The following is a 15,289-nucleotide window of genomic DNA, read 5'->3' as shown; positions in this document are numbered from 1 at the left end:
ATTGTGTGCATGTAATTGTGATTAATGTATAGTTCTGGTTGGTGGTATTAAAACTTTCTGGTATCTCAAAAGAACAAACAAAATACCAAACCAAACGAAAAACAAAACCAACTTCTGGTATATGGATTTTTAAAAGATTATTTCTATCGTTAGTTTGATAGTTTCCAATAAAACAGCTATTAGGACATAGCTATACTGTGTATTCAGTTATTTGTAACTGGCATTACAATTTTGTATGACAATTCTAAGTATATGTATAATATCTTCATTGTGCCTATTTTAGCAATTAGATATTAATGTATCAAGTAGGTATGCAGGTAACTATGTGAAGGAATGAATTCAGAACCTTACAAAAGCCAGAAGTTACCACTATTTATCACATGTATGTGAAAAAGATGGAGCTGAAGAAGATCAAAAGAACATGCTGTTTATTCTTTTAATTAAACCTAAAGTCATAAAAATTGGCACAGAAAAGGGGGGGCATTTAAAAATACTTTATTTCCTTCTCTGGTTTAGTTCTTCATCCACTATACATAGAACACACTCATAGATAGAACTACTCCTCAGGTATAGCCAAAAAGCATTCCACAAGAGGACTTACTTCAATTTACAGGTAAAATACAATAATTTCTGTGTATGTTTTGCTTTGCTACAATGAAAAAGACTGTAACAAAGTCAGTCCATTTATTGCCCTTCTCACTTGTAATATAGTCATACCAACAAAAAGGTGACTCCTATTGGAGAAAATTCTTTACCAGAAATATATTCAGTGCAATTACATGATACCAAAGAAAATAACTTTCCCTTCTTAGGTTTGAGGTTTCTTATCCAAATACCTGGAAGACTGAATGAGAGGATGTCTAAGATTCTGTAATTCATGTGCATATATCAATTCATACTTCATCATTTAGGTATACAGTAGGCTATGTTTTCTAGCCCTGTAATCAACTAGACTTAATCATAGGACTTTCTTAAAACAAAAGCAACAAGTACTGATGCATCTGCCACAAGAATGGCAAAATCACGAAAAGGTGGGTGTCATGTGAGCCGGACCTTAGGGTGAAAGTGGTACAGAGCGTGCCACAGCAGCCAGTCAGTAGCTGGCACTGGCCTAACAGAAACGACCAGTTGCTGATATTTTTACAGCATAATCCAGAAACAGTAAAAAAAATAATACTTTGCCATAACTACCAATACACAGTTAAACTTTAAAGCAACTTTTAGAGTTTTAAAAACGCATCTGTAGTAAAAGAAATTGACTATCTATATAGAATGATTTCTGCTTGTAAATTCTGACTCTAATCCTTGAGTGACTATTCCAAATAAGAGTCAACATTTTTTAAAAACTGTTCTTCATCGTTAAGATACTCCAAAATAACATTTCCTCCGTTATACAAAGGGTGGTCCTCCTTATTGATCCACGCTTCCAAAGTGTGGTCCAAGGGCAGGGCTTCTCCTGAAGGGATGTGACACAGCCTCAGCTTCTGCTGGGAGAGAAACAAATCACATAGTGGTAATAACACACACTCATGGACACATCCCAGAACCCAAGGATGAATGGTGACTGCACGTTACCTTCGCCGTCAACTTGTTGTTTTCATTTCTAAGACTGGCTAGAGAAGCTGCGAAGTCCACGACCTTTCCAATGCTCCATCGGAGGCAGAAGAACATGGCTTTGCTCTTCTCTTTGCTCCCCTTTGGTAAGTAAACCTGAAAGTAAATTCTTTCTGTCTGTGTAAACAAAAGTTAACAGATTAGACACGTAAAATAAGACATTCCTTTTTCAGCTAGTGGTACCCTTTCCTTTCTTCTTTTGGTCAAAGAAGGAAAACACTATAATGATGTAAGTTTTAGTGAGTAAACCAATCATGCAGCCCATCTAACTATCTGCATGTGCCAAGGACCCCAAACCCTAGTTAGGTGATCTGTGTAACGACAGTTGTGTGACCCTTTTATGTTCAGGGACTGGGGCAGAAGGAGCTCTCTCTTTTCTGGGTTGAGTTCCAGTGATTCAGACCTGGACTATAGGCTTCCCTCCTATCCCTCAGCCACTCCTCAGTTAAGAATGAGTTCAACACGAACAGAGAGAAATCAACAAAATTGATGGATCATTCATGAACATCAGAACCCCTAGACATGGGCCCCCTGCTGTGTTCTCTTCTGAAACAAACTGGTTTCAACTGTACTTCTTAGAGTCAAGTTCCTGTCACTCTCAAGACAATATTTCTGATACAAAACACTTGTTTGTATGTGAAAGACGTTACTATTTATTGGAGGCAGCAAGATTTTTGAGAACAAAGAAAGTGAAAATCTAAAGTACAATAAAGCCCCAGGAAAATACTTTGTTAATAAAACAGGGTTTCAGAGATAGGATCTCTACCATAATCTGTGCCTCACTGTGTTCTTCACTTGTAATTTGTTACCTAATTAACTTTATTAAAAAAATAGGGGGAATAGGGTCTTCCTCAATTCCTAAAAACTGCTTTAGGGAGACTGTCTTCATAGGACAACTTCTGAACAATAAAAATGTTGCTCTAAGTGAAGCATCTCTAATGGAAAATGTCAGGGAACAATCAGAGTCATTTTAAGAAATAACACAGTGAAAACAATTCCTGTCTCAGCAGAAAGGAATTCAGATTTGTTGAAGGTCAGTGGGATGTACTATAGATTAAAAAAAAAAAAAAATCAAAGGAAAAGAGAAAGAGCCGAAGAGCTGGTGCACTTCTAGCCCCACCAGCCCTGCTCCCAAAGGAAAGGAGCAAGAGTGCAGATAGGAAAGGGAAAATGAAAATTTATAGCCTCTAAAAATATCTTGGGATCAAAAATGAGCTGACAGGAAACTGAAGCAAGAGGTTCAGAAGTTTGTAAATTTAAGAACAGCTTGGGAGACCAAGTCTCTAAATAAGTAACAATAACAACAACAAAATACATAAGAAAGAAGAAACAGAAACAAACCACACAGGCTGTCAGGGCTTCAGAACAGGTGGTGCTGAGCTTAATGGTGGCCAAGTGGGAAGTAAACAGAGATAAAGACATGACTGTTGGGTGCTCATGGCCTATGGAGAGCCTGGTGTTGGACTCCATATCTTATGAGCCAGCTTACAATTTATTTTTTCTTAACTAACGATTTCAGGGAGACTAGAATCTACAGAGCAGGTTAAGGGACTGACTGCTGAGCGCTGGTCTGGAGACTGCTCACACGGCAGGACAGGGGAAGGTACAGAAGCATAGCTGTGCCTCCCTGACCACAGAGTTGAGCTCTCCCAGCTCACTGCCTGCCACTGCAACAACCTCAGAATCTCTCCAGAGCAGAAGCATCACTTAGCTCAAGCTTAGGCTTGAAACTAATACTCTGGATGGCTGGGCTAGAGGGAAAACAGTGAACTACAGGAGGGACTGGAAAGTAAGGAGAGAGAAAAATACAGGAAGTCCCTCAAAGTCAAGATGAACTTGTGGGATCAATAATCTTAAATTTTAAAGTAATGAACATAACAGAAATATTAAAGAACATTAAAGTTGGGATGTAGTGAAAGACATTATATAATATTTCCCATGAACATGTTATAAAATGAAAACAAGATGTAGATATCCAAAAAGAAATACAAAAGCTAAATATATGACTTCTAAAATAAGAAAGTCAAGCTAAGCAAATTTGTCATCCACAATTAAAGGCTTAGTTAATGAGATGGTGGATTTGAAGGTCATCTAGAAGGTAGCATAAAGGGGCACAAAAAGGAATTGTAGGTTCCTGGGGCAGCCTGGACTACATAAGAACATATCTCAAAAAGAAAATAATCAAAGAGGAGACAGAATAAGCCAGGTGGTGGTGGTGCCCACCCTTAATGCCAGCACATGGGAGGCAGAGGTAGGTGGATCTCTTTGAGTTTGAGGCCAGCCTGGTCTACAAATGGAGTTCCAGGACAGACTCCAAAGCTACACAGAGAAATGCTATCTCAAAAAGCCAAAAAAAAAAAAAAAAAAAAAAAAAAAAAAAAAAATTAAAAAAGCAACAGAATCAGTATTTATCAGTAGGAAGATGGCAAAAAGCCACATCACATATTTCACGGAATATGATGCACATTTTAATAAAGGGTCAGCAGTAATAGCACAGTTTTTTTTTTCTACTTTGCAATGGGCATACATTCAGAGATGACTATCTGAAACATGCTGTATTTCATTTATAGCCCTCACCACTCAACATATATATAAATATTATATAGATATTCACAAACACACATGTAACATGTGCTGGTCAGTTTTACTGAATTTACACAAACTAGAGACAGCTGGGAAGAAGCCTCAACTGAGGAATTGCCTCCATCAGATTGGCCTGTTGGCATGTCTGTGTGTCCTGTTCTAGATTGATTGCTAAGTGATGGAAGAGGGTCCAGCCCACTGTGGACCGTGCCATCCCTGAGCATGCTGTCCTGGGCTGTATAAGAAAGATGGCACAGACACTGAGGTCAACAATTGATAAATGGAACCTCCTGAAACTGAGAAGCTTCTGTAAGGCAAAGGAGACAGTCAGCAAGACAAAATGGCAGCCCACAGACTGGGAAAAGATATTCACCAACCCCACATCTGACAGGGGGCTGATCTCCAAAATATACAAAGAACTCAAAAAGCTAGTCCCCAAACACCAAACAACCCAATTAAAAAGTGGGTACAGAACTAAATAGACAATTCTCAATAGAGAAATCTAAAATGGTTGAAAGACACATGAGAAAGTGTTCAACATCCTTAGTCATCAGGGAAATGCAAATCAAAACAACTTTGAGATACCATCTTACTCCTGTCAGAATGGCTAAAATCAAAAACACCAATGACAGTTTATGCGGGAGAGGATGCGGAGAAAGAGGAACACTCCTCCACTGCTGGTGAGAGTGCCAACTTGTACAGCCACTGTGGAAATCAGTATGGCGACTCCTCAAGAAAATGGAAATGAGTCTACCACAAGATCCAGCAATTCCACTCCTAGGCATATACCCCAAAGAAGCACATTCATATAACAAGGACATATGTTCAACCATATTCATAGCAGCATTATTTGTAATAGCCAGAAATTGGAAGCAGCCTAGATGCCCCTCAACTGAAGAATGGATAGAGAAATTGTGGCACATTTACACAATGGAGTACTACTCAGCAGAAAAAAACAATGGAATCTTGAAATTTGCAGGAAAATGGATGGAACTCGAAGAAACCATTCTGAGCAAGGTAACCCAATCACAAAAAGACAAACATGATATGTACTCACTCATATGTGGACCTGCTTTATGATACACAGTAGTGACCATGCTTTATCAGAGCTGTTTTTAATGATGTTGCTCAGAATGGTTTCCTCCCAGATGATGACTGAGAAACTAATTAAAAAAAAAATGGTGCCAAGTACCACAAGAGTAACAGAACTGCGCTGTCTTCTGGGATTGTGTTTTTTGCTTTTTGTTGTTGTTGTTTGTTTGTTTTTTTAGTTTTTGTTTTTTTTTAAAATGGAGTGTGCTGGATGTCTCTATAATTTTGTTCAAAGGACTACAGAACCTGGAAAAGCTGTTGCTGTTATTGATGTATAATATATTGCCATTATTGCTCTCTCTATATATATATATGCTAATTGAAACTCAAATATGTGATGAATCCAAGGTGCTTCAGTTAGTGCTCACCTGTGCATGAAAACTTGATTTCACCTGTGCATGCAAATTTGATTTCATCTTTAGTAAGTAGTAAAGTTATATGCTTGCCAAAAAAAAAAAAAAAAGTGACACACTGGAAGACAAATGTCACACAATTTCAATTTTATGTGTAACCTAGAAATGATGAACTTATGGGAACAGAGAGCAGAATTGTGGCTATTAGGCTTCAATGTGGGACTTTTAACAATGGGGAAAGGATTGGTTTAAGGATATAAAACTGCAGTTGGACAAGAGGCATGGATTCTGTGAAGTCTTGAGGTCTACTGAGAGCATGATAAATATGGTTGATAACAATATGCTATATTTTAAAAGTTGTGAGATAGTATACTTTAAGTGTTCTCAAAACAAAAATGATGAATATGTGTGATATAACATGTTAATTGGTTTAATTTAGCCATGCCATTGTGAACATACTGTATTCTGTATCATAATTGTGCATGACTTTATTTATGAACTAAATAAATCAATGAAAAAAAAAAAAAAAAAAAGAAAGATGGCTGAGCAAGGCAGGGGGAGCAAGCCAATCAGTAGCACTTCCTGCCTGAGTTCATGCCCTGATGTGCCTCAATGATGGACTGTGGGGGCTGAAATAAACCCTTTCCTCCCCAAATTGGTTTTGGTCAGTGTTTTATCACAGCAGCAGAGATGCAGGGACACATATAAATGGCTAAATATTAATTAATGAATCTGTATTAAGGTATATAACTATTAGTTTTTTCCTGTCACTCACTCTGTAGCTCAAGTTAACTCTGAACTCTTAAACTCAGTCTCCTAGGTGTTGGGATTCTAAAGATACTCTCTAGAGAAGTTCCCCTCCCAAACACTTGGATTTTCATTGGAGAACAGGTGTTAATAAAATGTATTGACTAAATCTGAGATTTACTTACAGAAGTAAAGTAGGCCACAGTCATATAACAGAATAACGTGTGGCTACTGAAGGAACTAGACCACACCTTGAGTACAGATAAATAGTAAAAACATGATGCAAAGTGGGGGAAAGGCAGCTACGTGTGGTTGGTTTCCATCTTTACAAAGGGAAAAAATACAGCAATATGAAGTATTTACACAGACTCTACAGCACATGATTTTTAGAAATGCTACGTTAGGTTTAAGTTGTATTCAATGGCAGGGAGGAAGAGAAAGGAGACTTTAAGACCATTTGACACGCTTGTTTTTTCACCTGTGGCAGTGACTTATCGCCGTCAGCATGCATCTTTAGCTTCATCAGAGCCACCTTTGCGGCTGTCCCGCTGGTTTTTGCACCCTTCCTTCCTTTATTTACTGCCCCTCCTGTCTTGGAGTCTAAGGAAGAAAGAAGTATAAGCATGTAAGCACTTTCCCATCGAAGTTTCCAGAATTTCTTTCCTTTTTTCTTCACTTTCTTTTCCTTTTAGTTCTTTTCTCTTGTTCTGAGACAAGGTCTCCCCTAGGTAACCTTGGCTGGCTTGAGATCCGCCTGCCTCTGATGGGACTAAAGCATACAGCACCATGTCCAACTTTACCATTATGGCCTTCAACATACATAAATTGCACAGCACAGCTAAGTATATTTACATGACTAATGGTCAATCTAAGTAACTTCTACCTTAAATAAATTCACAGGTACTTACTTCTTTCTGGCCTAACCGATTCAATCTAAAGTGGCCATTGATGCTTTTATAGAACACTTGTGGTTTCAACAAAGGCCCCACCATTAATATGGGATAAAAGTTCTACTGAACTAACATATTTCCAGAGAAACAGCAATGTTCTTTCCTGGTGCCCCGTTGACATTCACAGCACAGCCAAATCACCTTAGTAGAATGTATTCTGTAGACAAAGCCATCCATCATGCCAACCTCATCAACATACCTAATTATAATCCTTAACAATAGACCTAAGCTACCGAACAAATGAGATCATCTACAATTTCCTGATTTTCACTGGTCAGGAAGGCTTTGTACAAAATATGCTAATGTTATTAAAATGTACATCCTTGGGGCTGTAGAGATGGTTTAGCTCTTAAGAGCACTGGCTACTTTTCCGGAGGACCTGGGTTCAATTCTCAGCCCCTGCATGGCTCTTAGCTGTATATAGCTACAGTTCCAGGGGATCCAAATCCCCTCTGGCCTCCAAGAGTATCAGGCATGCAAGCGGTACACATACATTCATGCAGGCAAAACACCCATACAAATAATTTTAAAACAAAATTTTAGAAAAGAATGCAAGTTCTTACACTGGGCTGCTAACGAAATCTCTATAACTGGTGATCACACATAAGAGGCAGGAGCAGCGGAGTAAGAGATGTACTCCAGGAAGCAAAGCAGCCACACATATTTGCTAGAACTCACCGATAATGTCTTTGACAAGTTTCTGTGTGGCAGCCATTCGAGGCTTTGGGAGCTCCAGTTTTTCACACCCATGATCTGACTGATGACGGTGTCTATAAATAACAGAAGAGTTGTCACTGGCTCATGTACAACTAAACAGTTATGTAAAGCTTGAATGGTCCAGGTGATACCTTAGGCAAAAGTTCTTCTCACAATAAGGACATATCACTGCCACCAGCTCTACTTCAGGACAGTCCTTGAATGAACACGAGTAAGATTTGTGTTCATCTGTCTTTGGTCTCTCCTTGATTATATTCACCTAAAACAGTAACAGGAGAAACCGAACTATAGTTCCCAATTAAAATACCACAAAAACCAGTGTTAGAAAGCATCACCCATATCATTTTGGTTTAAGTTTATTAGATTAAGTTATATGTTCTCACATACAAATTACAAGGAACATTTGTATGAGAAATGATTACTACGCTTATTGTTCCACTTTGTCATAACTTTTCTGACGTGTTTTGTTTTAAGTTAAATTAAAATGACTTTTCAGTTTCCCTATCTTTTTATTGAGACCAGGTCTTGCTATGTAATACCCCAGCTGGTTCTGATTTTTAAGTATTTCTATTTCAGCCTCTGAGTGCTGGAATCACAGGGGTATACCACTGTGCCTAGTTTATTGCCTACAGTTTTACTCTCTGCTTTGTTACATTGCCATATAAAGATGCCCTTGCCCAGGTAGCCAATTCATCAACCCTCAAACAGGGAGTCATAGCTACTTCCTATGCCAGTTTTAAGAAATGAACAACAGTTTAGGACACAGAACCCTTAAAAATCGTACCTGTAACATGAGGCAGTTTTCAAAATTGTAAACTAATTAACATGCTAAGTGGAATATTTTATTATCAGAAAACATTACATCAAAACACAACATGGTTTTTTTTTGGGGGGGGGAAGGAACGAAAGAAACCGACTAACCACATTATTATTGAGCATAGAGAAACTAGAGTTCTAGAATTAAGTAAATCTAAGCAAATGATTGCTTGAAATCTGTAACCATAGGAAAATTCATTATATTTATGGAACATCTATTATAATTAAAAACATAAACTTTTTCCCAAATTTGCTGCAATGACCTAAAGGTAAAATTATTTTTTCTTGAAAATGTATCTGCTAATGTAAGAACTATTTATAAAAATCAAATGGTATAATAAGAAAAAATCATAGAGGGCCAGATGTATTTTTTAATAAGAATTATAAATTACTATAACCCTAAATATAATACATTCTTTCTACTCAGTCTTACATAATACTAACAAGTTAGGTAATTTTTACTTTCTTCAAATAAATCACACACAAGGGTCAGATGTGGACTAACACCCATGCAAACTCGGTTTTTTTATAACTGAGAGAATGAAAGTGAAAATTCTCCAATAGGGCTCCATGAATGGGATAAACCAACTGAAAGTTACTCAAGTTACAAGCTGGTGTTTCCATTTCAGTGTGGGGAATTCTCAACTAACCCAGTGTCCTGCCTTGGAGAGAAGTGATGCCAACTAGTATCTGAACATCAGACTTTGGACAGCTGTTCCGAGTTTCCTCAAAAGACCCACCTGGCTCTGCACTAATTTAAGTCCTTTATTAGTAGTGATAGGGTAGTAATTTGGTTTCTGTCTTCGGCTTCCCCTCCCAATCTATTCATGTTTGGAATCAGGATAAGGATTTTCTTTTGTTGGACTAAGGTGGTCTAAGGCTGACTGGGTCCAAAACCTTGACTGCCACAGAATCCTAACAGCAGACACCAGTTAAAATGAACACTACAATGACCAGAACAGTGACCTAGAAAGACAGTATGATGTGGGCACTGAGGCCAGTGTGTATCATACATAGCCTAGTGCTATGAGTGGGCTTCCTAAACAGAAATGTTAGGAATCAAGATTATGAGCATAAAAATGTGTAAATACCAATCAGAGCCAATTTTCTTCAAACAGAAAAATATCAGAAATGCAGCAAAAGATTCTTCATATATAATTAGTTTAGGATGCTAAATGTCTGGTATACCGACTAGCTTTAAATCTAATTAACATGAGTACAAATATATAAATTATGTCAGATAAGAGAAAATTAAACATACCTCAGGGCAACCATGAGAGTCCTTGCTTCTGTGTTCAAGGCTTAAATGATTTCAAAAAAGTGTTTATTTAAATACAATCAATTAATTCATTTAATGATAACTGAAGTATTTTGGGTTATTTGAACATCTCACATTCTTAAGGTACATTATGTTCACTACACTAATGACTTTCATGTAAAAACCAACTGAAATCCACAGAAAGGAGTGTCTAAATGTTCACCTACAATTGAGTAAAACCAATGCACCACTTCAGTTATCTTTAAAGTGCATGGAAACTTCAGTTAAATGAGGATATGCAATGTCAAGGCATGTCTTCTTAAAACCTTGAATTGTCCACAGGTCATATTTACAAGTGATGTGTGCAATACACCATCCATTTTAAGAACATTATAGGTTGGACTTTTTTCATCTGTTAATTAAAGTACAGAGAACAATCATGGTTGGATTTCTTTCTTTTTTTTAATGATTTAAGTATTTATTATGTATACAGCATTCTGCCTGCATGCCAGAAGAGGGAATCAGATCTCATTATAGATGGTTGTGAGCCACCATGTGGTTGCTGGGACTTGAACTCCGGAACTCTGGAAGAGCAGCCACTGCTCTTAACCTCTGAGCTACCTCTCCAGTCTCCATAGATGGATTTCTAAAAACTATATTCTTTATATATGGACATTATTTTATCATTGTAAATTATGATACCCAATCTTAAAATCCACATTTATGACTGCATTTCTTGGAACTTCAAAGATTAATGACATAATATGTATAACTAATTAGAGCCTATAACTAGTCAGCTTGAGTTTTCCACAAGTGACAACAATGCTAAACATCAACTGTCAATGGCTAGTTAGAACTACTTTAAAAATCATTCTAATTTTCAGAAATTAATCCCACACTGACAAATACCGAAGTTATTTTCAAATTCTACATAAAAAACTTAACTTACCAAAATATTCCTGAACAACCATCACATACAAATGGAAGAAAATCTAAAATTGGAGGAAAACATGGTAGGTACTGGTCAGTATCTGACTTTGATTTACTTTTCTTATACAAAAAGAAGCTACTGGCCAATTCTATAAGCAAAATTTTCTTTTGACTGTCCCTGTGTAGCAAGTCATTATGTAATCTCTATTAAGCCAAAACTTCGAAACTTTCAACTCTAGGAAAAAGTGGCTTAATCAACAGGAGGTTGACATTACTCATAATAACTTTGTTAAATCATAAAAATCACCTTTTTGGTGGTATTTTTCTTTTTCATTTTGTTTCTGAGATTTATGAGGTGCTGGTTTTGAGGACTGTACACTGTAGAGTCTGCATTTGTCATAAAAATTCCGGGTTTTAATTCTGACTCCATATCAATCTAGCAATACTAAATGGATTACCTAATAGTAAAGCCATGGATATAATATATACTATATAGTATATATCATATATATATATATGTGTGTGTGTGTGTGTGTGTGTGTGTGTGTGCGCGCGTGTGTATGTATGCATGCAGATGTGTATCAACCTGATCTGCATCTATGTCTATCATACTTTATTAGTTATTTCGTCCTAATGCTGTCTACATACATGTGTTTTGGGAAGTTCATACAAGTATCAATTCTCTGATATGGAAAGTATTAGACAACGATAGTAACTTTTCTACTAATCCAAGAGACACTTGGATTAACACTCGACTAATAAACACTAAAGATATGTGAAAGGCGAAAGGATGAGCTGTATCACAGATGGTAGACATTTTTAGACATTAGTCAGCCTGACCAGATGTACATAAATGTAAGAGTCAAACCCAGCTAAGTTTCCATAGGAAAGGACCACATGAAAACAAATTTTAATCTGTTAAGTGGTTCATAACTACAGTCAATAGTAAAGGACAATGAATTATATCACCTGTCCTGCTGTCTCTGCTTACCACAGGTGTCACACTAAATCCAGGCCAAATCTAAGAGCTGGATACAAGGCTTGCTACGAATTGACTGAAGCTGCAGCGAGCTGAAGCCCTGTATACACATTTGAAGTGTAATCCAGTAGGCAAAGGCTGAGCAGTCTGTGAGTCTAAGACTTGAAGTACTTGCCGGCCACAGGAATATAACACCTACTGCCAGGATCTATGTTTATGTCGGTGTCTCTGTTCAGTGGAGAGACCATCACCATATTATTTATTAAACCTTTCCAAAAATGCACTAATCACTTAAGGGAATCCCGCACCAAAATCAATGCTCTGTGTATTCAAACAGCAATAATTAAACAATGCTTGAGTGGGGCAGGGGGGAGGAGGGAGTCCCTAAGGACCCACTGGAATAGCTTGGGGATCAGAAACCCCGAGACTTAAAAACCTACGAACACAGTCAAAAACTGATGTTCAACTCATTCGTCTGACAAAAAATAAATAAATAAAAATAAAAATAACTGAAGAAAAGGCCAGAGACAATGGATGCTCCAAGGTCTGAGTGGTAAGGACTGAAGGGAACTGGAACTCTGGTCTATGCCATTTCGTGGCCCAAGGCTTCCTGGGCAAAACTTCTTGACTTGGAAACCTCGAGAAGTCTACAAGGTCTGCTTTAGGATCTGAGCGGAAATCGAGGGGGCCACAAGTTTCGCCCCTAAACCGTGGGACAGCAACAAATAGCACCACCGCCACCCCTGAGGGCCACTCGCGCCCCGCGTCCTCCCTCACCCGCCGCCACCGCCCCGGCCGTCAGAACCCGGCCCAGGTCTCCCGCGGCCGGGGATCGGGCTTCCACCGTCACCTCGCTGCCGGCAGTGCTGCACCTGGCAGTGCTGCCCGATGTCCAACTCCGCCATCTTTCTATCGCCGCAAAGGCAGGGGGCGGGGCATCGCCGCAGACCCGGGGCGGGGCGTGCGTGCGGGGCGGGGCTGCGGGGCGGGGTGTGCGTGCGGGGCGGGACCTGGGTGAGTACTGGGAAGTGTCCTCGACCAAAGCGCTAGCTGCCCGGGAGGTTCCTCAGTCTCAGGGTTGGTGGGAAACCTGGTAGCGCTCAATTCCTGGAGCCGAGGTTCTCGCTTTCACGATTTAGAAAAACTCAGGTCCTCTTTCGGAAACCGCACCCACTGTTTTCCGCGCTGAGCCTCCAAAATCGAGAACGGCCTCACGATGATTTCTTGTTTTTCTTAGTGACTGTAATCCCAGCAGCCAGCGCAGACCTGGCTCAAAATGTAAGAATCAAGGGACATACCTGGACACTGGTTATTACTGTCTTGACTATTCAATTTGAAGTAAATGCACCCATAGTAGAAGCATTAGGCTTTTTTTTTCTCTCTATAGGTTTCTTTTTCTTGTTTCAGTCATGATAGGAAAAAAACACACATACCAAAGTGCTTTGGGCTTCTCAGTGTAGAGCGCGCATACTCACTCATTAAACTGCTGTGACACAGGAGGAAAGGAGCTGTTTGATGCCTGATGAGCCATTGCACAGCAACGAAGAAGAGGCCTTTCCTTGTAGGTGGGGCAGGCAGGGATGTCATTCCACTGGCATGATACCGGACACCACTCAGAGTAGATGAGTGACAATCAACTGGACTCATGTCAGGAACCCGAAAAGTATCCAACGTCTCCCATGTGACTTACGAGATTCTCCAAACATTCTCCTGGAGGGTAAAGTGGGTATGATTGCCACACACCATTCTTTTTCTGTGCATTCTGGGTATTAGAACGTAGGTCCTTAGGCTTGTACACCAAGCACTTTACTCACCAAGCCCTCAAGATTTCTTAAATTTAAGGCTCAACAGTCTACCTGAAGTTTTATTAATGTTTTATGTTAGCTGGTGGAATCAAGCAACAGCAGAGTTTCTAGAATTTTACTGTGTGTAAATGTTCTAAATAGGTGACAAATATATATCTCATCAATCCAATCACAACAGAAAAAAAATTTTCAGCTCTTGAGGATCTGACAGAGCATTAGCTGGTCAGAATAGCAAAGACTGAAATTCAGCTGCTCATATCCCTGACTCTCTTTCTCTGGTTTTTCTTTAGATATTACTTACAGAAATCAATTTCTCCATATACTTGTGTGAGATCCGTTTGTTAACTACATCCTAACACAGATGCAATTCCAATGGTTTCGATATCAGAAACTCCTCTACCTATATTCTTAATCGTGACAACTTTCTTTGAAACATGAGCTCTCCATTTCTAGCAGCCTAAGAACCTGCTTTGTGTTATTTGATATATATATATATATATATAATATATATTATATATATATATAGAGAGAGAGAGAGAGAGAGAGAGAGAGAGAGAGAGAGAGAGATATCAGTATAGTTCCCTCCCTAACTAAAGTGGTCTACTGTACCAAGAAGCTCAAATTCACTTTCCACCTGCCCTTTCTTAGGTGTGTCATGGAAATAGACACTAAACACAGCCCCCTTCCTTAGAAACACTGTTTCATTCTCTCAATTTCTCTGGATTATTTTTCCCTGTAAAAAGTTACTTCCTTGCCCGATATTCCCTCAGTTCCCCATTAGGTGTGGAATTCTTTAGTCCGCCCAGTAAAGCTTCTCAGGTGAATCCTCAACTCTTCTATCCCATCTAAGCAATCACCTTCACAATGTCTCCTTCCTGTCTCCCTCTGGGCGCTCTAGTATGCCTATACATTGCACATGTCATTTTCTTTTCCTATCCTCTTTATGTCAAGAGTTCTCAAATTTCCTTGAAACTAGAAATCATGTGCATGTTTGTCAATAAATGCAGCTACCACACTCCTCCTTGGGTCCGATTATAGGGTTGGGAGATGGCTATAGGAAGCTGTGTAATTGGCTGCACATTCATCCTCATTGAGTTTGTTTAGATAACCCTTTGTCCCCTACTCCACCTTTGTCATGTAATTCAGTCACTCCTTCATCTTGCAAGGCTTTTTGGAAGGTCTAGGTACAGTTCATCCTCCAGAACATCAGACATCTCTGGTTACACTCGCTACTTATGTTTCATATTACTACTACCCAGGTCCTATTATAATTTACTTGACTCCACCCTTCATTTCTCTTGCCACACTCCACCCCTGCCTTACCTTCTATATCTACAAAAGTAAAGTCAGTTCTTGGGTAAACTCAGCAAGTGATTTGAACATCTCCAACATTCTATATCTGATAAAGAATTAAATAGACCATAATCTGCAACTACATGGAACTT

The 15,289-nt window shown here is 38.9% G+C and overlaps 1 protein-coding gene across 3 annotated transcripts; it reads right to left on the bottom strand.

Moving 5' to 3' along the window:
• Window positions 1-478: 478 nt before the first annotated feature.
• Window positions 479-13,701, bottom strand: Zfand1 (zinc finger AN1-type containing 1). 3 transcript variants are annotated; one of them, XM_027398758.2, is made up of 8 exons: window positions 13,515-13,701; window positions 11,080-11,122; window positions 10,134-10,173; window positions 8,188-8,315; window positions 8,018-8,109; window positions 6,868-6,989; window positions 1,576-1,731; window positions 479-1,484 (listed from the first exon to the last, which is right to left on the bottom strand). In XM_027398758.2, the coding sequence occupies exons 1-8, from the start codon at window positions 13,684-13,686 to the stop codon at window positions 1,314-1,316; spliced, it is 924 nt and encodes a 307-aa protein (XP_027254559.1). In that variant the 5' UTR covers window positions 13,687-13,701; the 3' UTR covers window positions 479-1,313. The 3 variants fall into 3 exon arrangements, with proteins under 3 accessions (XP_027254559.1, XP_027254560.1, XP_027254561.1); XM_027398759.2 differs by lacking the exon at window positions 13,515-13,701 and adding an exon at window positions 12,890-12,985 and having other exon boundaries at window positions 479-1,487; XM_027398760.2 differs by lacking the exon at window positions 13,515-13,701 and adding an exon at window positions 12,890-12,985.
• Between the last annotated feature and the right edge of the window lie 1,588 nt (window positions 13,702-15,289).

Source organism: Cricetulus griseus, chromosome 2 (assembly GCF_003668045.3).
Source record: "Cricetulus griseus strain 17A/GY chromosome 2, alternate assembly CriGri-PICRH-1.0, whole genome shotgun sequence".
NCBI classification, from domain to species: domain Eukaryota; kingdom Metazoa; phylum Chordata; class Mammalia; order Rodentia; family Cricetidae; genus Cricetulus; species Cricetulus griseus.
The sequence above is the reverse complement of the archived record's forward strand: the minus strand, read 5'-3'. Positions and strand labels throughout refer to the sequence as shown.

Excerpts from the sequence above, each read along its gene's own strand:
- Zfand1 (XM_027398758.2), bottom strand. The coding sequence starts at position 13,686 with ATGAGTCCAGTTGATTGTCACTCATCTACTCTGAGTGGTGTCCGGTAT. Across the intron at positions 8,110-8,187 it reads GAGAAGAACTTTTGCCTAAG|ACACCGTCATCAGTCAGATC; the intron begins GTATCACCTGGA and ends TGTTATTTATAG. Across the intron at positions 1,485-1,575 it reads ACAACAAGTTGACGGCGAAG|AAGCTGAGGCTGTGTCACAT; the intron begins GTAACGTGCAGT and ends CTCTCCCAGCAG.